The sequence below is a fragment of the Tamandua tetradactyla genome, chromosome 4, assembly GCF_023851605.1.
Source record: "Tamandua tetradactyla isolate mTamTet1 chromosome 4, mTamTet1.pri, whole genome shotgun sequence".
NCBI classification, from domain to species: Eukaryota; Metazoa; Chordata; class Mammalia; order Pilosa; family Myrmecophagidae; genus Tamandua; species Tamandua tetradactyla.
The window spans coordinates 115,670,480-115,694,205 of NC_135330.1; the positions used below are offsets into that span (position 1 = coordinate 115,670,480).

General features: G+C 42.0%; 1 protein-coding gene across 8 annotated transcripts in view; it reads left to right on the plus strand.

The window, feature by feature from the left end:
* The window catches only part of ENOX1 (ecto-NOX disulfide-thiol exchanger 1), a 311,721-nt gene that overhangs the window by 172,838 nt on the left and 115,157 nt on the right, over window positions 1–23,726 (plus strand). For all 8 annotated transcript variants that reach the window (XR_013174569.1, XR_013174570.1, XM_077158331.1 and 5 more), the window contains 2 exons: window positions 16,479–16,585; window positions 20,474–20,591. Coding sequence is in view for 6 of the 8 variants with exons in the window: in XM_077158331.1 (XP_077014446.1) it covers window positions 16,479–16,585; window positions 20,474–20,591 (225 nt within the window). In the remaining 2 variants the exon portion in view is untranslated. The remainder of the gene's footprint in view (window positions 1–16,478; window positions 16,586–20,473; window positions 20,592–23,726) is intronic.

Here is a 23,726-nt window from a genome sequence, read left to right on the forward strand (position 1 = left end):
CAGTGTAAAATGCAAGGGAGAATGTAACTGCTCGGAGGGGATGAAAGAGACGCATGGAAAAACCAGGATCTTAAATGTAAAAAGATGTTTTGTCTGGCTTTGTTGTCGAAAGACAGTTTCATAGTAACTTAGGGTTTCATTTAAGAAATTTCCGATTCATACTGATAAGTGACCAAATACCCAGTGTGAGACCAATGCAAGATGCCTACTCTATGGAAATGGTCCAGAAACTGGGAAAACAGAGCTGTTGTGGCTCAAAACTGATGTCAGACCACCTTACCTAGATGCTCCAGTTTTTTTTTTTTTTTTTTTTTTTTTAAAGGAAAGACAGAGAGAAGGAAGGAAGGATAGAAGGAAGGAAGAAAGGGAAACATTTTTAAACATTTTCTTGTTTTATTGTATTCTGTTTCTCCGTTTTTGTTACATGGGCTGGGGCCGGGAATCGAACCGAGGTCCTCCGGCATAGCAGGCAAGCACCTTGCCCGCTGAGCCACCGCGGCCCGCCCCAGATGCTCCAGTTTTGAGGACCAGCCTTTTTATTCAACTGTATATGTCTAACAGCTTTCAAGTTAGGGTTACTAGGGATAGGACAAAGAAGGCTAATACTGACACCACCTTTGAAAGAATGGTTTAGTGGGTAGATGGAAAGGAAAGGTGAATTGGTAGGTGAAGAGAGGGCAAGAGGACACAATTGTAAAAGCACAGCTCCCACAAAGAAAATAGTCAAATGCCTTTAAATGCATTCTCAATGCATGCAAAGAAGATCCCCCTAGCAGAGAAGACTCCAGCCCTGGCTCTAATAGTAAAGATTGGTAGCAGCCATGGGTTTAGAATAGGGAAATTTTAGTTTTCTTTGGCATTATCTATTGAGAGAACTACCAATTAAAACAGGTCCTTATGATGTGGCTGGAAGAATGCAGTGTGCCCACCTGACGTTACACACAGGTGTGAGTGAGTGCAGGTTGAAACCACGGAGAGAGAGATTAAGAGGCATAGCAGGTGGGCATCAAAATATCAGCTTTTTACTCCCAATAAAAGCCAAATAGGAAAATGAGGTTTAGATGTGCAGCAATAATTGGCTGCCTGATGCTGAACCTCGAGGTTGGAATTGAAAATCTGGCTGCAGGCAGCAGTGACAACCAGAAGTCCCTTCCCGCAGGTCCTGCCCCTGCACCAGTTAGCACAGGGAGGAGCAGGGGGATGTGTGCTCTCTCCAGCAGGCTGGCTCCTGGGAAAAGGAGAATCACTTCCCTGAGAAAGAATAGATGGAGGGATGATGCAGGACCAGGAGCTTTTGTGGGGAAATCCCCATCTTATACAAAACAAAGGAATGGAGATTATCACCATAGATTCCACCTTGGCACCTCAAATTTAAAATATCAGTATCAATACTATTGGGCAGTGCAATGGTGGCTCAGTGGCGGAATTTTCTCGCCTGCCATGCTGGAAACCCGGGTTCAATTCCCAGAGCCTGCCCACACAAAAACCAGTTAACAACAACAAAAAAAGCCGTTCAATATCAATACTATTAACTTTCAAACCTGTTCCTTTTCTGGTTTTTCCTTACCAATTTAATATTCTCAGGCCAAAATCCTGTGAATGATTTTCACACACTCCTTTCCCCACAACCAAAGCCCCCACATCAAGGCCATCAGGAAGTCTCATTGTTTCTACCTTCAAAAATATATCCCCCTTTGGCCCACTTTTCTTCATGTATCTGTCACCACTCAAGTCCAGGCCACCTAAGCTACTGAATAGTCTGGTGTATCAGTTAGGTACTGTGTTAACCTGTAAATAACAGAAAACACTACCAACTGTATCTTAAACAAATGGAATTTTTTTTCTCTTCATTCACAGTCAAATCAAAATATAGATGTTTGTTGGCAATGATTCAGTGATTCGAGGCGATCAAGGCAGAAGTTTCTATGATGCTATTTGTTTTTCTTGGTTAGGATGGCTGCTGCTGCTCCTGCCATCATGTCTTTTTTTTCTCCCAGGCTGGAATAATACAAAAAGGACAGAAAGAAACGAGGAGGAACGAGATGTACCTTTATAGCAAGAAAGCAAAATTTGCACAAAACTCCCCAATAGATTTCCATTTATGCCTTGCTGGAGTGAAGTATTGCATGTAGCCATGCCTAGCTACAGGGAAGCTGGGAAATATAATTTTTTGCCTGGGTCCATTTATATCCAGAATAAAATAAGTTTGTGTTTTAGTTTCCTAGGCTGCTCAAGCAATTACATTAAAATGGGTCAGGTTAAACACATGTATTTATTAGCTTACAGTTTTGAGGCTAAAGGAAAGTTCAAATCAAGTCATCAGGGTGATTCTTTCTTTCCAAAAACTTGGCATTCTGGGACTGGCTGCTAGTGATTCTTGGTCCTTATCTTATCACATGGCAATATACATGGTGGCCTCTCCAGGCCTGTGTTCTCTTCTGGGTTTCAGTGATTTCAGCTTCTTGCTTACTTCCTGTGGCTTTCTCTCTGTTTGTCTTTCATTGCCCCTTCTAAAGGACTACAGTAATAGAATCAAGACCCATCCTGATTGAGGTGGCTCATAGCTCTTAACTGAAGTAACCTCATCAGAAGTCTTACTTACAAAAGAGTTCACATCCACAGGAATGGATTAAATTTAAGAACATGTTTTTCTGGGGTACATACATCTTCAAAGCACCACAATTCACCTAGAAAAGGAGAAGGAGAGAATGGAGGCTGGATGGCATTTTGCAGTTTCTGCCATTCATGGTCACTCCCTTGCCACTTTTATTCCAATTCAACCTATTTTCACACAATGTCCAGAGTAATCTTATCCAAATGTAAATGAGATCAACCCCCCAACCCCAACTTAAATCCCTTGATTAGCTTCCCACTCCACTTCCCTTGCCCCAGCCTATAAATCTCCCCTGCCTCTTCTACCCCAGTTCTCCCTTTGCCCATTGTGTCATCCCCACTGGTCCCCTTCCTGCTGACTCCATCAATGTGTCCTCTGACCTCAGAGCCTTTGCACATTCTGTTCCCTCTGCCTGGAATTCTCTCTGCCCTTCTCTTGGCATGCTTGAACTCTTTTGTCCCTTAGATCTTGGCTCCAAAGCCACACCTACCTTTCCCCCTGCCCCTAGGAGCATTTTTGATCCACCTTCTCCTAGCAGGTTTGCTGTCATTGTGCCACATCAGGTTCTTCATAGCACTTGTCAAAATGTGTCATTTTTAAGAAATTGCATTACTTGATTATTTCAATAAATGTCACAGAGGATGTTTATTAGTCATTGATACATATCAAATTTCTTGAACATTGGAATATGTAATAAATATTTGTTGGGTAAGTGAATGAAATTAAATAGAAAAGAAGGCAAAAAGGAAGCCTGAAATAGTGAGTTCAGAAATTTCCAGCAACTTCATAGAGTAATTTGACATCGGGGTTAGAACTGTCTGCTGGTGATAGGTTTCAACTTGTGTGTGTAATCAAGCAAATCAAAGAGCTCACTTGCTATGCTTTCACTGGAAATCACTACACTTTACCAGACCCTTGGTAGCAGCCTGGAGGATATTTGCTGAGTCGAAGTCAGAGAACCAACAGAAGAATTCATGTTGACTTATCCCCAATAGCAACTGTCAAGACAACCTCGTCTATCTATTACTGCTTAAGGGATCCCCCTTTGCCCTGCAGTTTGATTCCAGGAAGGATATCAGCAGCCTGCAGATATCAGCAGGGACTGTGCTATGAAGGGACACACATACCAGCTGTGAGTGTCCAAGGAGACTCGAGCACTTGTGTCTTTCTTGCCTAGATCCTTCACACTGACTTAAATGTGAGTCTGAGTTGGAATTGAGCCTTTGAGGTAGAACCAGAAGATTGCATAGCTCACTGAGCACCCTTGGAATTTTCCATTCTCTTCCATGTGGGTTTTTTTTTTTTTTTTTTTTTTTTTTGGTATAAGCAGGTACCAGAAATCAAACCCTGGTCTCTGGCATGGCAGGCAAGAACTCTGCCACTGAGCCACCATGGCCCGTCCATGTATTTTTAAATGATGACTATTCCCCAGGTGTGCAGGGGCTCAGATTCTAAGATTCATCATGAAAATATTAGTGGTAACTGGCCATGGGTAGGTATGTGCACATTTCATCATCCTTTGAATTTGAAATATATGTTATTGCCAGTTGCGAGTTTCCTTCTTTCTGGCAGAGTTGGTTCCTTGACTCAGTCACATTTTCTACTTTCCCAGCTCAGTTTGGGGTAGTGGGGTAATTTTTGTATCAGGAATTCAGAACTGCTTCTTAAATAATAACTGCTGAAGTCCACAGGATAGGTATACCTGCTGCATTTTCTGGGAACATCATCAGTCATGCACCCATTTACCTGCACTAATATTCCTGGGAATATCTTGGTTTTCTCAGGAATGTCATCTCAGTTTTCTTTTTCTAGGATAACTGGAAATCTCCTTGTTAATCAGCACTGGCCCCGAGTGCCCCCTCCCACCAGGAACAACCCCATGTTGTCAGTGCAATTCTCCACAATGCCCCAATGCAGCCCATCCATTAGAAACCTGAGCATGTCTGGGAATTGTGCTGAGACAGCTCAGAAGCAGGGGTATTGACAATATACGTTATTAAAGCATGTGTGGCAGGTCTGCAATCCTGAAAAATGGGCTCCTAACAATTTCCAGGAAAGCTGAGGAACAATTTGCAAAGCTCAAGTCATGGTTTAAGTATGGGTTCGTGTATGCCTATTGCTGCAAATAGCCAGCTAGTTAAACTGGACAAGGGAAACTTCAGGTGTGAGATCATTCAGCTGAATTAGATGCACTTGTCTCTTTGCCTTGCTTGCCAGAGTTGTCCTTGCTTTCATATTTGAGCAAATAGCAGTTGCCCAGAGAAAAAAAAAATCACAGGCCATTAATAATATGAAGGAAAAGTAGTGACTTTTTGGAAAGTCTACATCAAAGTCTAACGATGGTGGTGTTTGTTCTGCCAACAGTTGTTGAAGTCCTCACATTTCATAACTCTGGTCTTCATCCCAGGACCAGCTATTAAATATAATCAAATAAGCATTGTTTTCATCTGAGCCTCAGCTTAAAGTTGCCGAAGAGAAGCAACTAAACCCAGCCAAGGGTTTGGGGAGTAGACCATCCATTCATTTCTGTTGGGAATAATCTTTTACTTTTGACCATGGATGTGCCACCATCAAAGATGTTAGAGGAGGACATCAGTTAGCCTCTTATAGCACCTGGGACTTTCTTTGCTGTGCCAGCTGGAGAGTCCTCATTTGCTAGATAATAGAAGAATTTTTCAGCATGAGTGACTTATCTCATTTTTATACCATCTTATCCTTGTATCATCCTTGTCTCATCTTTATGTGCCTTCGTGACTTACTATTTGGCAGAAACTTCTCCAAGTTTTCTATCTCAGAGGCTTTGGGGTTTTGGTCTTCTTTGCTTCTTAAACATTTCTGCTTTACAGGAATTCCCCACAGGCCTGCTCAGTTATAGGCAAGGCTTGTCATTTCAAAGCTCAGACAGGAGCTGTTTATAAAATTCAGAAAGCATGTGCCGTAGCATTTAATTATTAATATGTATGTCAAGATGATCAATTGTGCATGCTTTGTTACAACACACACAGATCTAATGAAAATTTAAACACTCCATGATATTCCCACATTGGTAATCTCCTAACATGCTTCCTGGTAAGAGAAAAGAGGGGGAAGGGGGTTAAATGGAGAAAAATGCACATGGGAAAGCAGAAGGCAATAGAGAAGAGTTTATTAATATTAATTTATGAGTGTGTGTCATAGATATAATGAACAGGAATGAAAAGTAGAAGCTGTGGGATGTCAGTGCTAGAAGAGGCCTCAGAGACCCATTGGGGTCAATCCCTCTTGTTGTACAGGGGAGGAAACAGACTCAGAGAGCAGATGTTTGGGGCCAAGGTCATTCGGTAGTGTATGGGTAGATTAGAATCTAAGACTCTTGGTTCCCAGTACAGTTTGCTTTCTGTGGTCATGTGTGTGCATGTGTTTTATAAGAAATAAAAATAATCGTTGGAGTATATTATAACTATTTTACTAAAGGATGAGTTGAAGGGATGTATTGGCATCCCATCTGAATGCACATGCTTCTAACCACATGCACGTGGTTAGAAAACTAAATATTTGCCTCTAGCCCTGCTCTTTTTCTCTCTTCCATGCAATTGCTTTATGCTACTTCCCGTATCTGAAAATTTTCCCTTCTTGCTTGTGCCAGAATTGAAGCCCAGCTTTAATCACACTTCCTCCATGAAATCTTTCCCAACTGTAAGAGCTGAAAACTCTTACCATCCACAGCACGTGTGAATACTGTCTACTCGAACATTTTATTATTCTCTAATTACTGTATATGCATCAGTTTTTTGTTTGATTTGGTTTGGTTTTGGTTTGCTGGAGCTAGGTAGCAATACTTTGAGCTAAACAGAGAAAGGAGCTATTTATTGTTCTCTTTTCGCCTACGCCCCGATGTGGAATGGCTCTTGTAGACACAGAGAAGCACAAACGTTAGCTGTTGACCAAATGCAGAGGGGAATGAAGGTGGTGTTGAAAATTGGGCTGAAACTTAATAACTGCAGAACATATTCCGAATGTTGCATTTTGACTAAACTTTGCTTTAATATGCCATTTACCTTAAAATAGAGCACATAGAACATGCTCTTGTTGAGAATTTTACTTGGAAGGTTTTTTTTGTGTTCTTTCAACTGGAGATTAGAAAGGCTGGAGCCACCAAGCACCTTGCCTTCTCCGTTGGCGATGGCATCAACTCGTCTTCAGCAAACAGTGGAGAGACCTTGACCAGGCATGAGGCAATCCTGGTTTTAATGCAGCATGGCCAGTCGCTGGTCATGTGACTTGCGGAAAGACATTTAACCTCCCTGAGTCTCAGTTTTCTCCTCCCTACAGTGAAGGTGTTTGACCAGATAAGCCTCTATGGTCTCTTCCTGCTCGAAAAATTCTGCTGTCCTTATGTCAGAGATAGCCCCTTTCACATTCCTGAATATATAAACACATCAGATATCTGCCAGCACCCAGCCTCGATGCCACAGCTAAACATGGAGGAGGGGGTCAGCCTTCCCTCTGTGCACACGCAGTGGATTTGCCTTGCTGCAGAGGTCATTGCCACACTGAGAATTTTAAGGAGGCTTTCACCCCGGCCAGTGTGGGCCTGGCACCCTGCAGGCTCTAAAGCCTGGTCAGAGTGAAGGCCAGGAGTGGCCACGGGACTCCCTAATGGTCCTCCTCTCTCGCAGCCTCATCTATCTTTTTTTTTTTTGGCTAAAATCATAAAGTGCTCAGGTGTTTGAGTGAATGATTAAATTCAGAGCCCCCCAAATATTTATTGGGTCCCTATGAAGGGCCAGTCCCTGTGCTGAGAGTGGGAGTGAAATGTGAAGGGTCCCCGACCTTGCCGTGAGCCATCAGACCCCGTGTTGGCACATTCGCAGCCTCGCCCACATTTCTTCCGCCTGAAAAGCTCCTTCTGAAATCATTCACTTCTTCAGAGCCTCTCAGTGAAACATTCTTTAAAAAATTTCCACCCAGGGAAATTTGGCTCCTGTGTCCCCTGCTGTCAAAAAAGAATTTTATGAAGTGTTAAAATGTTTTCCCATGTCTGTGGTAGTCATTTCTATAGATGAGCCACAGCAGGGGTGGGGAAAAAAAAAGTCTCCATATCTGCTTTAGCAATTCAGCAGATTTTCTATTTCTCCTCAAAATCATACTGGATGATTCTCTATGCCAATGTTTTAAATGCTAGAAACATTATATTCATGCACACACACAAAATACCTCTTTGGCTCTTTGGTCTCAGGGAATAGATGTTCAGAGAAAAATAATATTTATAAAAATTTCCAAATCAAGAATGAGCACAGAATTTTATTTTTCACAGGCTACCAAGGCGAATAGTAGAGGATGTTGGAAGTCTGCCAGGACAGAGCAGAGCTTTATTTTTTATTTTTTGGCATCCATCTCCTTTCAGGCTCTCCAGAAATATGCACATTGAGCCAAGTAATACCACTATGATAGTAGCATTTTAAAGATTTTTTTTTAATAATAGCAAAATGTGAAAGACAGATTAAGAGTCTTACACTCTGAAACATTGAAGAACGGCAAAAGGCTAGATTTCAAGATTTAACCTCTTAGCTGTTGAGTGGCGTAGCAATTCAGGAAGATATAAATTTGGGGAGCTAAAGATGAAAAACCCTGCTCCTTTGTTATGAGCTTAGTTCTAGAGACTAGAAAAGAAGCCACTGTTCACTAAGGGGTGAGGAACCTCTATAGGGAAACAGTCTCTGAGCCACAGTGGAAAGAATCCACAAAGGCTGTGTGCTTTTTCCACAAAAATTTTTTCAGTTCAGGACAACTTGAAAAGGAATCTGAATCAAAGGTGTTTTGGTGGAGTTATACAGAGAAGGTAGGGTTTAGCAAACAAGTATGATTGCTGAATCATTGTGTTGATATTTCTTTTAGTCTCCAGTATCTTAGAGCAGATAGTAGTAGAAACCTAAAATTGTGCAATTGTAACCCTTACCAAATTCTGAAATCTGTTCTACAATGAATTGTGCTTTGCTTTAAAATGTATTTTTTTGTATAATGTTATTTTTCACACACAAAAAAAGTCGATTGTGATGATAAAAAGAATATTCCTTCTAGCCTCCAATGTTCTGGAGCAGCTAGAAGGAAAAATCTGAGATGATGGTATGGTAGCCCATGACAAACTCTGGGATCTTATCCTTATTGAAGAGTGCTTTGAAAACTATTGCTTTTTTCTTTCTTTGCTTTGTATATATATGTTAGATTATACAATAAAAAGTTATTATAAGGCAGAGAAGATGCATTCTTGACTCTGCATAACTGAAAAAGTAGCAAAAATTATCCTTCATGCTCTAACAAAAGAAAACTGCACCCAAAGAGAATCAGGAAAGAGTAGCCACAGGCAAAGTTGGAAAGATTTCGATTTAAGGAATCAGATGGCTTAGGCACATAGTCCCTTTCTGTAACCAGGTCAGCGAACACTTATCCTAGGGCCACAGCCCACCCACTGCCCGGTTCTATAAATGGAGTTTTATTAGAACATGGCCACAGCCGCTCATTTGCGTATCATCGTTGGCTGCCGGCACACTGTAAGAGCAGAGTAGATGTATGACCTGCAAAGTCAAGGGTCTTTACCATCCGTCCCTTTACAGAAAAATGTTGCCGACCCCTGTTCTGTCGGCTCACAGCGCTAGAAAGGATATTCAAGATTACCCACTTAACCCTCCTTTGCCTTGGGATCCAAAACAGGCAAAGCCTTTCCCCAAGTGTCATAACCGGTTACTAGCATAGCTAAGTTTTTACCAACACAGGTTCCTGACTCTCCTGCACCTTTTAATTGCAGCCCCCAGACTTACATGTGCATTTGAGTCTCGAAAGCACCCCCTAGCAGCTCCACCTCATTAAGTTTCGCCTGCCAAAGCTTATTACTCACAGTGAGAAGCAAGCAAAAATAAGACCAGGCATTTTAGATTAAAGTGAGAAGGCTGAGAGTATATGCCAAGAGGCGCTGCTTCCAGCCTCGTGGACACAAGAAGTAGGGGCTCTTTTTCCAGACACTTAATTCTTCACTGTGGTTCAGAGTCCTCAGTAAACTTTGGGAGAGTGGTAAATGCAGCCTCCTGCCCCACCACGACCTCACAGGCTCACTTGGTTTGCACTGGAAAACTGCCTTCCAGTTTCAGACCAGGAGTCGTGCAAGGGTCTCCTGCCTCGCCTGAGCAATTAGTCTTCTCCTTCCCGCTGCAGCAGTTCTCAGGCTGTAATTCAGGGGGTGTATACGGCCACCCCCCACAGGACCAGGAACAGCTCAAGGGCCAGCCTCACCTTTGGAGCTCTCCATCCCCAGCATGGAGTGCAGTGCCTGGGACATTGCACCCCCAAAGTAGCCTGGGTATAAAAAACATGATTTGAAGCTGTGCAGATGTCATTTTTATTCCCAACTTTACCCCCTGCTGAATGTATAACCTTGAACAGGTAATGTTACCATCTGTGCAGTTCATTGTATCAGAAAAAATGGGTATAAGAATAGCACCAGCATCGGAGTGTTGGTGGGAAAATGCAGTGACGTAATGACTTCAGTCAGAGGTTCTGAAAGTTTAGCGTGCATCTGAATCACATGGAGAGCGGCAGTTCGGTGAAAGTGTTTTGGAATTTATACCGATTTGTAAAAATTACTGTCTATCTCATATCTTCCCATTTATTTGAGCCATTTGACCATTTTCTGCCTGCCCAAAATTTGCTTTAAAAAAAACATAATTTTTCTTTTATCATAATTTGATCAGCATGTTTCTCTTTTTTTCCTACCCTCATCCCAAGCTCCTGTCCTCCTCTAGCCAGGAAGTTCAGAAATATATTAGATGTTAGCGTCTGGGCCTCAGGTTTAACAGGGCTGTGATGGCTTCACGGTGTGACCCAATGGCCCTTTTACCCATCTCAGGAAAAAGTCCCAGAGTGCCCTTTCCCCTCCCCAACTTGAAATTCTAGGCCATGCCCCCTTAATGTATGAGTTTGACTGTTTTAATTCTCTGTGTCAGGGCTTGCCACCAGACAGCCTGCCACCCAAAAGTGACCCTCTTGCTAGGGCCCCCACCCAAAAGTGCAGTGTTCTGTCAAGGAATCTTCCTCCAGCCTCCAGGTTACCTGCTGCTGAAAACATACCCCCTCACTCTGCTTCTCCCCTGTTCACCTGTGCCAGCTCCCCTGATAGAGCCGGCATCACCTATTGCATCTCACTGCTATACTTCTTCCATCTGGGGCCACAGCTCATCAATTCCAGCCTTACATCTAAAGGCTCATAGTTTCTTTTGTCTCTAACCGCTGAAAAAAAAAAAGAATTCAACCCCAGCTTTTAGTATTTAAAAACAACAATAACAAGCTTGGGTGGAGGAGGTCAATTTATTTCATTTGTTATATGCCTTTGAAAATCTCTTATGAACCATTCATAGAGGATTTAGTGAAATGTTATCCCTTAAGGGAGACGATTTCCTCCGAACCCTACAGAGTTAAGGCTTTATCATGAGCCCAGATGGCATTAAAAACAAAAATTAAGCTTGGGAGATGTGTTTGAGGTGTTTTATTTCAGCAAGCCTGCTGCCTACAAGGACTTAATCGGTTTCTCCAGATATTCGGGTCACAAAATGGATTTAAGGCTCTTTCACAGCTTTTTAGCTGGAACAAGGGATGCCGGAGATGCAGGAAACCTGAGAGAGAAAGCAGCAGGCAGATGTGGAGGCAAAAGGGGCAGCATTTGTGATCTTCAAGGAAGCCTAACATCTATCCTTTGATACTTTCAGTGCCTTTTTGCCCAGCCCTCATAATCCAGATGACTTAGGCAGCCCAGAAATCTGAGGGTTTGCCCTCAGTGCCCCACTCTTCCCAAAGCAGCTTGTTTACGTGTGGTTTATTTCTGGGTAAATGGATGTCCTGCTCTAAGGTTTACTTCCCAGAGAAGACTCAAAATAGTTAATAAAGGTCTCTTTTTCTCTCAAGGAAGAAATGTACACTGTACTCAGCAGGTGTCCAAATATTCTGGGATGATTTAAGTGCAAAAAAAAATTAGTTAAATTCCTTACTCTGTAGGTTTGGGGAAATTTTTAAGAATATATATGTAAGTGTGTGTGTGTATGCATATGTTAAGTAGCTGTGCATGTGGGTTAATGCTCTCCACACATACACACATATAAGCTAATAAACATTTCCTAGTAGGGTTTTGTGGCTGTAAAGAGTGGTTAGAAATTTCATCGGGACTGTACTATCCTTCTGTTATGTTCATTTATACCTGCTGGATAAACTAGCGACTCTTTTATACCTGCTGGATATTATAGCGACTCAGATGGACATTCAAGCATGCTTTTGAATTTAAATGGTTTTGCATTTTTTACATGAACCTCAACTTTATTTAGACAAAACACCTAAAACATAGAATTTGGGGAGAAAGATTTATAAGTTGTGGGGGATGAAGTGAAATTTTCAGATAGAGAGCTCTTTCTCTCAATAAAACTTCCAAAACTTTGAGGCATATTCTCTTGAATAAAAATGTGGCAACCACAGGACAGAATTTATCCTTTCCAAGTGATACAGGATTGTGGGGCCTCCCGCCCATCCCTCTGCAGGCCACAAGCAGTGGTGAAGACACTGAGTGGGAAGTGGCTCTGAATTCCGTCTGCTGGCAGCGCAGCTTCTGTGAGCATCTTGTTTGGACAAATGCCGATGCCATCTTGTTTGCTATTTATCTCTTTCTCTGGCAAAGTAGAGTTTTGAAGATTCCGTTTAGTTGGGTTCGAAGTAATTGTGGTTTAATTGTACTTGGAAGGAGTGATATGAATTGTACCCCAGCAGTAATAAGTGGTAGTCTCATTCACAGACCAGCTCTTGGCAGTCCCTGGTGTAGACAGTGGATGGGTCTGACACCGGTACTAGTGGTCATCCTGATTTACGACTTAAAAATATGCTGTCTTTGGCTTGCATTCATTAGGGCATACTGTCTGACGTGGTTTTTCCCTAATGATGATGAATTTCTGCTGATTCAAGCAGTCTTCCAGAGTCCTTTTGTGTGCCCAAGAACTTTAATTTGTAAGACAAATGGCTGGTTCAGGGGCAGTCTGTGCAGACATGAGAACAGTAAATGGAACTGTATAAATACTGTACAGGTATTTTTCAAACATAAGCTGAATTACACAGTTTGTTTTTTTGTTGTTGTTGTTGAGTGACTGTGAGAAAAGAATAAAAGTCCATAGGAAAAGAAGTATCAAATTAAGTCATATTCAGTTATACTTTTACCCTATTGAAAAGAGTAAACTTATATGAAATTGGGAATGGCCCAGAAAATCTGAGCCATATCTCTTTGAACTCTGACTTTTTTTTCTGTACCCTATGAAATATATCCACATTTAAGCTCCTCTGGAGGGCCTTTCGGCATCTCAAACTCAGCATGTTCAAAAGCAAATTCCTTCCTTGTCTTCTTTCTCAAACTTCCATCTGCAGTTGTTGTCTTGGTTTAACATGGACTTCCTGAGCTGAGTCATCTTGATCTCCTTCCTTTCCTCCTCCCACACATCAAATCAGCCACCACTTTCTATCAACTCTTGCTGTCGAATGACTCCTTGTCCACCCCTCCGTTCCAGACCGTTTGCTGAATTCAAGCCTTGGTCATTCCTCCAAAACAAACTCTACCCAGATATGCCTTCTCTGGGCTACAATATAAAGCTCACAATTCTGGCTTAGCAAACACATCCTTCCTGATCTGTTCTCAACCAGCATTACCCCCATCCCCACCAGTTTCTTGTGGTTCCTTCACAACTCCATCTGGCCTTAGAATGGGCCCACACCTGCCATCTATGCTGAACAGCTCTCCATTTAAGACCCGCCAGAAACACTGCCTTCTTTGTCAGGTACTTTCTAATTCCACCCACCCACTTAGTCCCTCTCTCCTCTAATTCCCAAGGCTGTCATCTATATCTTTCTTGCATAAGATTATGATCTGCTTGCCATTCTTTCTCCCTAGAGACTATGACCTCATCAAAGGCAGGGATTATGGCTTAATCATATATTTACAGCAATCAGCCAAGTGCTTTCCACTTAGCAGAACCCCAGACACTTGTATGAATGAATGGATGGATGGATGAATAAATTAAACGTATGCCCTGAAATAGTCTAAATAACTGGGGTACCTAGCCCCACACAGGGAATATCTGTAAATAGTACATGATTTAAATGAGGTTATCTCTTACTGCCCTTGTACCATTACAGTATTAGGTCATTGGACCTTTCCTGTAAGTGCTGTTTCCCTTCTAAGCTTCTCCATATGCATTATTGGTCTGTCTTACCTCCACCCTACTCCCATGTGGACATGTATAATTTTATATTTAGTGTACCTTGTTTATTAATAGACTTTCTTGATTAATAGCAGAATTTTGACTCTCTCCACCCAAATGTTGAGCCTCAACACTCATCCCTCCCCCTGAGGGCTGATGTCAGGATAGCAGCACAGTCCTGGCAATGGAGTCACCCTCTTCCAAGAGGGACCTGTCATTCTTTAATTCCACAGGATCACCACCCCTGCCAAATAATTATATCTGACTGTGGCCCCCGTTTGGCAGCTAACTGCAGAGGAAGCCTGGGGCTCCAGATCCCAGCCAGCATGCAGACACAGCCAGCAGGAAACCCAAGCAGTATAGCTGAACCATTCTTTCCTCCCCCTCCCCATTTTAGTTTGCTACCTGCCAGAATACAATATACCAGAAACAGAACAGCTTTTAAAAAGGGGAATTTATTAAGTTGCAAATTCACAGTTCAAAGTCCATGAAAATGTCCAAATTAAAGCAAGGCTATAAAACTGTCCAATCTAAGGCTTCCAGGGAAAGATACCTTGGTTCAAGATGGTAGGTGATGTTCAGGGTTTCTCTCTCGGCTGGGAAGGCACATGGCGAGATCTGTTAACTTTCTCTTCAACAGTTTCCCCAGGGCTCTGTCCATAATATTGACTCTGTTGGTTCTGGTGGCTCTTGTGGCTCTGAAACATTTCTCCAAAATGGTTCCCTCTTAAAGGACTCCAGTAAGTAACCCCTCCTTAAATGGGTGGAGATACATCACCATGGAAACTGTCTCATCAAAAATTACCACCCACAATTGGATGGTTCACATCTCCATGGAAACAATAAAAAAGCTCTCACCCAGCAGGATTGAATGAGGATTAAAGGACATGGCTTTTCTGGGGTCCACCACAGATTCAAACTGGCACACACTGCAACTAGCAATGCTGCAGTGGGCTTGAGCAGAGCTCTCCCAAACCATGGTCAGTGATGGTCGGTGAAGGTCAGCACTTAGAGCAGCTAAAAGGAGACTATGCTGCTGGTTTTATTGCCTCCAGGTGACGTCACGGGAGGAAGCTGGTGGAAACCCCATCCAGAGCCTAATCCTACCATTAAAACGGAATGAAACAAATTCATCATATGACATGGTGTGGTTTGATAAATTAGGAGATTTAGAGTTGAAATTCTCTTGAAGTGGATAACAGTAAACATAGAATGAATTTTGCCCTATTGCTGTATGAATATTGCCCATGGATTGAGAAGTAGTTGCTAGCGTTATAAAGTATCTACAATGTGGTAAGTGACTGGAATCTGCTTTTTCTCTCTGCTTCATTATATGCTTACATGCATATTTGTGTGCTAATTTTGAAAATTGTGGCAACAAGTGTCATTCTTCCATGGCAATTATTATATTAATCTTTGGTACTCTTTATACACCAGCAGATTTGGAAGATATTCTGTGTCCTTTTTTTATAATAGAGCCTTGGGGATCACTTAAAAAAATTATATTAGGGTGTTAGCATCCATGAAAAAAAAAACATTTTAACTGTGCCTTCCTGACTAAACATTTAGAAGTTCTGGTTCACTGATACAGTTGAAACAGTGCTACAATTTCCTTAACCTCACGTTCACTGGATCAATAACTGTTAAGCAAGATTGAGTCAGCAGTTAGTTGGTCCTCCTCTAACACCCACTATTAAGAGCCCATCCCATTCTCTGTGTAGCTTTGTTAACAACCCCTCAACATTTATCATTGCAAGAACACTGTGCCTAGAAGCCACAGATGTGCTAAATGAAGTCAAGGTGATTGAATTAGAACTTTACCTGCTTTGGGAGCCAGAGGGAGGGGAGCCTTATGAAAGTGATAATGGAATAATGTCGTGATGTACTATGAAGGGGGCCATATGGTATTGAAATAAGATCTGCAGACCAGTGCTGCTGGTTGGGTGAGCCCTGTCTGTCTTGAAGTGGAGGCAGAGGCCCTCATTCCTGCCAGAGGGCTGGTGGGCTGGCCTCAGAGGTGCCACAGGAACAGAAAAAGCAGCCAGAGATAAATACAGCCCTTGAGATTGAGGGGAGATGTAACAAACCATCCCATTCCCTCAGCTTAAGACTTGACATGGTAATATCTTCAGAGCACTGCAATTGAGTCCTCAAGATGGGGATCGAAAGGGTAAAAGGTATATCTTTGGCTCTTTGCATTCAGCCACTCCACCCCAGCTTCACTTCTAAGCCCCCAACCCAGGCATTATTTATCTAAGTATCTGTACCTGAATGCTAACACTAGTGCATGTATATCTATAGATCGAGGTATGTAGATGTACGAAATCACAATTTGGAACGAGTACTAAAGAATGCTCGAAGCAGCTGCCCATGCACCTTTCCCACTCCTATTTAGAATTTGTTTTAATCTTAAGTTATGGAGGCAGACTTGAAGGGAGACAACCCCAAGATTGCTAAAATGTAAGTACAAAAGGCACAGATTGGATGGATATTGATGATGTTGTTTCTATTGGGACATCATCCATAGACTCCTAGTGTCTTGGCTTTGCTTCCCTAGAGTGATCACAACATAAATTACTTGTCTTGTTTGACTTCCTTGTTCACCAAAGTTGAGCAGATTGTGGCCGTTTTCAACGCTTCTACCAGACAAAAAGCTTGGGACCATTTCTCGAAAGCTCAGCGCAAGAACATAGACATTTGGCGAAAGCATTCTGAGGTTGGTGATTTTATTATTACTTTTTAACCACCATCACACAGCTGGACTGGCAGAGAATAGTGTGGCTTGCCTGCCACCACTAGGGCTTTTGTTGGAGTGGGCAGTCCTCCAGCCATTATGTTGTCTCCTTCTCAGCTCCAAATCTAGCTCAGATTTGCTCCTTACCTAGAAAAGCGGCAATCTAACTCTTAAAGGATAGAGTGCTTTTCTCTCCCGTAAAGGGAGAAAATGATCTTTCCCATTCATTGGAAAGACTAGAGAAATAAATGGAGACACTGCTTAATAAGTCATTTTGAACAAAAGTGTAACTCAAAATAGAAAGCTAGTTTTGGAATAAATTTGGATTTTTTTCAGTGTTCGTGATGATGATGGTTTGCTCTTTGGACCACACATGGCAGGTATGCCGTTCCTTCCCTGTCTTTTCATCATAAGCCCTGCCTTAGTCCCTTGTGCTACCCATTAGGGTATATCACACCTCTCCCTAGAGTACTTTCCCCAAGGGGAGTGAAGGTTCAGGCTAGCTGAGTGCATTGGCATCAATGCATGTGTGAAGTGTGAGTGTCCACTTCCAATGAGAGAGTGCAGACTTGACCTTTCTAGATATCCAGAGGGACCAAAATATCTCCTTAGTCACTGGTCATCCAGCTCCTATTTTTTAATCCCACAGTGTAGTGTACGCTTTGAACCCGTAATGTCAAAGTAAGTATACTGTCTTTGCTTCTTTTTTAATAAGCGAATGCTTTTCATTTGGATGCCTCTCCATCTCTAGCATGTTATTATTAAAGTTCTCTGAATGATATTCCCCTCTTTCAAAATCCCAAACTTGTAGAAGGTAAGGTCTCTTTATTTAATGATTTTGGCATACACTTGTAAAATAACTGCTTTATATGGAGTTTGAGAACCTACGGAGTCCTGTGATATCAATCATTTGGGTAGCATTTTAAGTGCCTATTAACTAATGCTAAATTACAGTTGAATACCAATGGCACTCAGTGTAACATCCATATGAATACAAATGAACTCTTTATTATCACTGTTATTATGGTGAATACCGAATGACTTCACAATAATGGGACACTTAAAATGCTAGTGTAATTTATTGTTAAGAAGGACATTTTTTTTTTTTAATTTTGTTCACAAATGCCTAAGAAGGTGGTCGGGGACTGACACAGTTCTGTTCCTGTTCAGGATTATGAGAAAGAGGAGGTGAGATTTCTCTCTCATATTTCAGGGGCCAGAAAAAAACAAAGGGTGCTTACCTGATGCGCCCGCACCCATCACCCATTGAGTAAAGACCCAAGCCAAGGTTTCTATTTCAGGAGGAGAAAAAAAAAAAGATTCCTCATTTATGGTGCAGTGTACAAATTGAGCATTATAAAAACACAAATCAGAATCAATAAACTGTGATTCAGATTTGGGAATCATCTGTGCATTGTTGATTTTTTTTTCCTTTTTTTTACCTGCACGTACAAGGCATTTCTTTTCATGATTAAAAGAAATGTTAAGAGAAAGAGGGAGATGGCAAAATGCTCAATAACCATGAGCCTAAAAATGCTGCCACTCGCACGTGGGTGTCAGCAGCTATCAGGTTCTAACCTAAGTCGGCTCCTGTCCTGTCCACCTGCTCTCCTGGAGACCCACCTCCCGGGGCCGTCCTCTCCACTGCGGGGCAGGACGTGCTAAGGCTGCTGGCCTCGCTCCAGGAAGCCTGCCGACTTTGCTTAGCACAGGAGGTAGGAAGGATGGTGCACAGCCTGGAAATGTGCTCCATTAAGGGTCTCTGTGCCTCCCTGCCACTCCCGCTACCTCTTTTGATAAACCCTAGGAAATAGAATTCTGAATTACCTTTGATTTTCTTTCCTCCGTGTCACTTAATTGATTAAATACTGGTTGGTAATTTAACATTGTGGATGATTTCTCAGTTGCATATAAGCTTGATAATTGGCTTGATTTTTCTGCATTCCTGTGTACGGCATCTGTTAATTATCTGCAACACCTTTACGGATTTATTAGAGTGTACCAGTGATTTACTGCTGAACCCGAGGCACCCCGTGGAAACACCCTCAGCATTTTTTTTCTGTCCCAACTTTTTCCTTTCTGTCACTCTTCTCCACAACAGCAGCCAGCGTATGACAGTTTGTCATTAATTGTAGGGACTTCAGCATCAGGCCCTTTCGGCCTCATTTATTCTTTCCACCTGACTTTTCCTTGTTTCCACTATTTTCAGTACTTTGGGAATTGGGCTTTCTGACAGTAGAAAAATTAGCTGTCCACAGCCTAAAACTGTCCATGCTAATCACGAGTAGCATTCGTCTCCCTGGCCTGGTGGTGTTACTTAAGACGGAATTGGCGCCTCTTTCTGCTGGGTGACATGGTCAAAGGAGAAGGCAACATGCCCGTGCTCTCCCTGGACTGCCCTGTGGCACGTGCTCTGTCATCAGGCCCTGGCCTCCCTGTATCCCTCCTTCCCCGCCCTCTCCAAACTCAGTTCTGGGTGCAGAGGTGACCATGCAAATACAGTTAGCAAAAACAGTTTCCTTTCCATCCTGCTGCAGTTTAAAATCTGTGATCTGGGGAGAGTAGAAAACAGAGAGAACATATACTACAAAGCAATATATACACACCCAGCAAATGGGCACTCTAACTGTGTTTAAAGTCACACTACTAATAAATGAGGCACTGTGTTTCATTTTATTGTTACTCCTAGTTTTGCTTATTTCAGAATGAAATTATTTTAACTATTTGCCTTTTATTTGGAGACAATTTGAAAGAAGGAAAAGAAAGACTACTGCAGCCCTTTCCCTGTTTTAGGTTGTTTTGGGAAAAGTACATGTAGGAGAACAGTGAAAAAGCATTCAGAAAGTAATATACAGCAGATATGAAATAATAATACTACTATTTAATATAGAATATTACATTGTCCTGATTTTAGTAGCAGTAGTAAAAATATTTCTTTTGTGTTTCTTTACTTTTCACAATGATTTTCATGCACTATTGCCTTCAAGCAGCAATATTATCCCCATTTATGGGTGATTAATCCAAGGCTCAAAAAATAATTAAGTAACTGTGGTCACTCCCCTACTAAATGGAGAAAGTAAGGGATGATCCTAAGATCTCCAGCCCCAAAAGTGATGATGCTAAAACAGTTACCACCACAGCTGTCTGTTTTTATTTTGTTACCCAACATTTTACAAATTTTAAGTTTGATATCTGAATGGTTTGTATGTGAGTTCATGTACTAAGTGACACCACACACACACACACACACACACACACACACGGCACAACGTTCGATGAAGAATGACAATAGCCAGCATCATCAACTCAGCAAACCAAGTATCTGGCATGATACTAAATCTTTTCCATGCATTAACTCATTTACTCTTCAAAATCATTACCCCATCACAGTGCTCAAAGTGAGCAAATTGAGGCTCAGAGATCTGTAGACCCTTTCCTAAAGTAACACAGCAGGTCAGTGGCAGCCTACACCCTTTTGAATTTCATCACTCATGTTCTTAAACCACTGCATTATGAGCCCCTGCTATGTCCAATCATGGCAGTCCTTGCAACAGCCCTGCTCTTGGACATTATCATCACCTGTTTACAAATGAGGATGTTGAGACCCTAGAGAGATGAGACATTTGCTGACCAGCCCTCGACCATTCATTGGTTGTGCAGCGATTCATGCCAAAGCCCTCAGTCTTTCCACTGCCCCATACCACACACATACCACTAGAAAGAACATCTTTCTAGATTAGGTCTGGCAATGCCTGAGAGGTAACAGCTTCAGATTCTACACGTTGATGTGTCATTCATAATACGCCCATTGGGAACAGGCCTGTTGGCATGCAACTGTGACTCTGACATTTGTGTGCCCTCTAATTTCAGGAGCTCCGGAACGCTCAGAGTGAACAACTCATGGGCATCCGTCGCGAAGAAGAAATGGAAATGTCGGATGATGAGAATTGTGACAGTCCCACTAAAAAAATGAGAGTTGATGAATCAGGTAATACTGATAACTGCCACACACCCATGAGGTATCATGATGATCTTCCTAATCTTAGGCGGGGAATAAGAATTGGGAAGGGAACGTATAACTCACTTTCATTTGACTTATACTAAACTTTCATATCTGAGTGACTCTGCCTTTTATTAATGGAACTTTAAACTCCTTCTTAGGAAAATGTTGATTTAAACTACTCCGGTTGTTTCTTTCTTTCCTTTCTTTTTTTTTTTGCATCCTTAGGTAGATGTAGAACCATTATATTTTCTTCAGGTATATTCGCCTGTTCCCATAAAAATCCTTTTCCAGAGTATGGCAACCACAGCAGATGCGGAAATATAGATGAAATTTAGTTTCAGTCAGTGTACTTCTTACACAGGAATTGTTTAATCCCTAAAGAAGCTATTCAGCTTCTGAGCTGATAGGCTAGATAATCAGACCTTGTTCAAATAAACTTTAGTCTACCTAATCTGTAATCAAAGGGGTGGCCCCATGTTTACCAAGAGAGGGGCACCACTCTTTGAGTTGCAAAGAGCAACAAAAGCTTAGAGAAAATCTTATCCTGCCCATTCTGAGAAGCTGTTTTAAAACTTTTTCCTTGTATCAGTCCCTTGATAATGTGAAAACAAGCAAGAGAAATAAATGCTCACTCTGGAATATGAAGGATTGATGGATGGATGAATGGATGGATAGATGCATGGATGGATGGATGCAGAGAAAGAGAATAGGAGGGAAGGAAGGAGGGAGAAAAGAAGGGGAGGGGAAAAGAGAGAGAGAAAGAAAGGACACGTGGCATATGTGGCAAAATGTTAAAAGCTAGTAGACCCAGGTATCTGCGTCGGAGTTATGTTATTTTTAGCAACTGTTCTTTAAGTTAGAAATTATTTCAAAATATAAAGTTGATTTTAAAAAGTGGAGGGAGGGAGTATCCAAGAAGGCTTAGGGAATGTGTTTCTCTGAAAGAAGGATGTTGTCTAAAGGGGTGGGGAAAGTACCATCATTGCCTCCATTGCAAAAAAGAAAATTAAAGGGAGGGCATAGATTCCATCTGTCTTCCCATTTGTACCAGGAGAAAACACACACCAGTCTCAGGCTTTGCAACAGAGAGACTGCATATGACCAGATATAGAGGATCTCTGCTAATAGGTTGTAGAAGCCAAAATCAAGATTCCAAAGTGGTCAGGATGCTCCATTTTTCCATGAGTTTAGAAGAGAATGCCAGAAGGCATAAATTATGATCTGAAGAAAAGTCTTCAGCATCCAGGCATATCCAGAACAGGTTTTAATTTCCTTAGAGTAGTGGTTCTCAAAGTGTGTTCCCCAGTCTAGCAACATCAGCATCACCTGGAAGCTTATCAGAAATGTAAATTCTCAAGCCTCATTCACAACCTATAACCTACTATATCAGAAATTCTGCAGGGATCAAGCAATCTGTATTTTAAGACTTCCAGTGGATGCTGATGCATGCTAAAGTTTGAAACCAGTGCCTTAGAAAATTTCCCTTTCATCCTTCAGTTCCATTCATTTAACATTTCAGAAGCTTAGCATAAAAGTAGACACATGCCACTATGTTCTGAAGCCATATATTCTTTTTTCTGAAAAATGAACCTCACATTTATATGTCAAAGTATGTCTCTTACTAAGCTGACACCAGATTTCTCAGGTTTGCTTTATGATTAGGTTTGGGTTTCTTGATAGAGGAGACCACCTTTCTAACATCTCTATTCTATCAACCCTCAGATAGTAAAAGAAAAAAAAGAGCATGTAATAGTGCAATCTACTTAAATTCAATGAGATCTTCCGATAAATAAATCAAATTATTTTTCTCTCAAAAACGCTTTCATTGTTTTGAAGTTCCTAGATGAGGGGCAAGTTTACAGGAAACTTGAATTTTTAGCATCTTTATAAGGTAGGTGTAGGAGAAAAGAACGGAGTCAATCAAAAATTCTGGTGTGAGCCTGGTGGCTCTTTTGCAGGGGTGGGGGTGGGGGGGGGCGACATTTCTTTTGAAACCACCTGTCAATTTCCCGAGTGAGAAATGTGTGTAATTTCATAGCCTGCTTAGGATAGGATCAGAATAATGATTATTCCAAGCAGCATTCTCGGTGTGGAGTTCTTATAAACTGGGACAGCAACCCCACACATGGAGGACAGGCACGTGACCTCTGTCCCACCAGCATTCCCAGGGGTGTCAAAGAAGCACTCCCCTCGGCGGGGACCAGAACGTCCTCTCTGTAGTTAACCCAACCTCCTCTTCCCACGCCTCTCTCAGTTTATTCCCCCGGGCAGCTGATGAAAGCTGGAAGTAGAATATAGACAATGAACTTGTGGGAGTCTTCTCCCAGGCTTGCTACTTGGTCGTCGTATTAATGAACTAAACTCAGTGCACGCTCTATTCCAGGCACTGAGGGTAGAGATGAAAGAAGGAGTGAAAATGCCAGGTACCCGGCACTTCAAAGTTGTTTTCATGCCTTTTCAAATGAGATGGGCCAGCGAACGTGCCATGGGGTGTTTAAAGACAGCCCAGCATGAGAGAGAGGGGAAAGACACTACTAGCCTTTTTTTTTTTTTTTTTTTTTAATTCTCTTGGGTCTTGAAGATCCTGCCAAAATGCAAGCAGTTTCCTTTCAGACCTGCGTATTCTGAGGGCAAGAATTGCCATGTGGTCTTTTGATGGAGCCACAGACAAATCCCTGCTAACTGCTCTTTGAAGGGAGGGATGGAGACGCACAGCCTGTCGGAAACACCCCTTTCAGTGGTATCTGGTTAAGTGACACATCACTCATTTTAGGTACAAATTTGCCTCTGTCAGTTATCTGCTAGCAGCCTTCTCAAACATAGCACTCTACTGACAGGGGAATTGCCAAGTGCTGAAATAGAAGTTACGTTCTCTGTCCTTTCAAAAATCACTTGTCCTTTTCCTTTCTGCTTAAATGGTGAGATTTTGCCTCAGACCTAGGTAGAAGCTGACCTATTCTTGGAAATCCCAGGGAGAATATCCTTCATGGAAGAGGGTCGGCTGTGGTGAGTCTGTCACTTCCTGCAGATAGCTTGAGCTTTGGCCTACCATGTTGGTTTTGTGTTTCATTTCTCAGTTAGAACAAAAACCTGTGTTTAGAATCTTATCCAACCTGCATA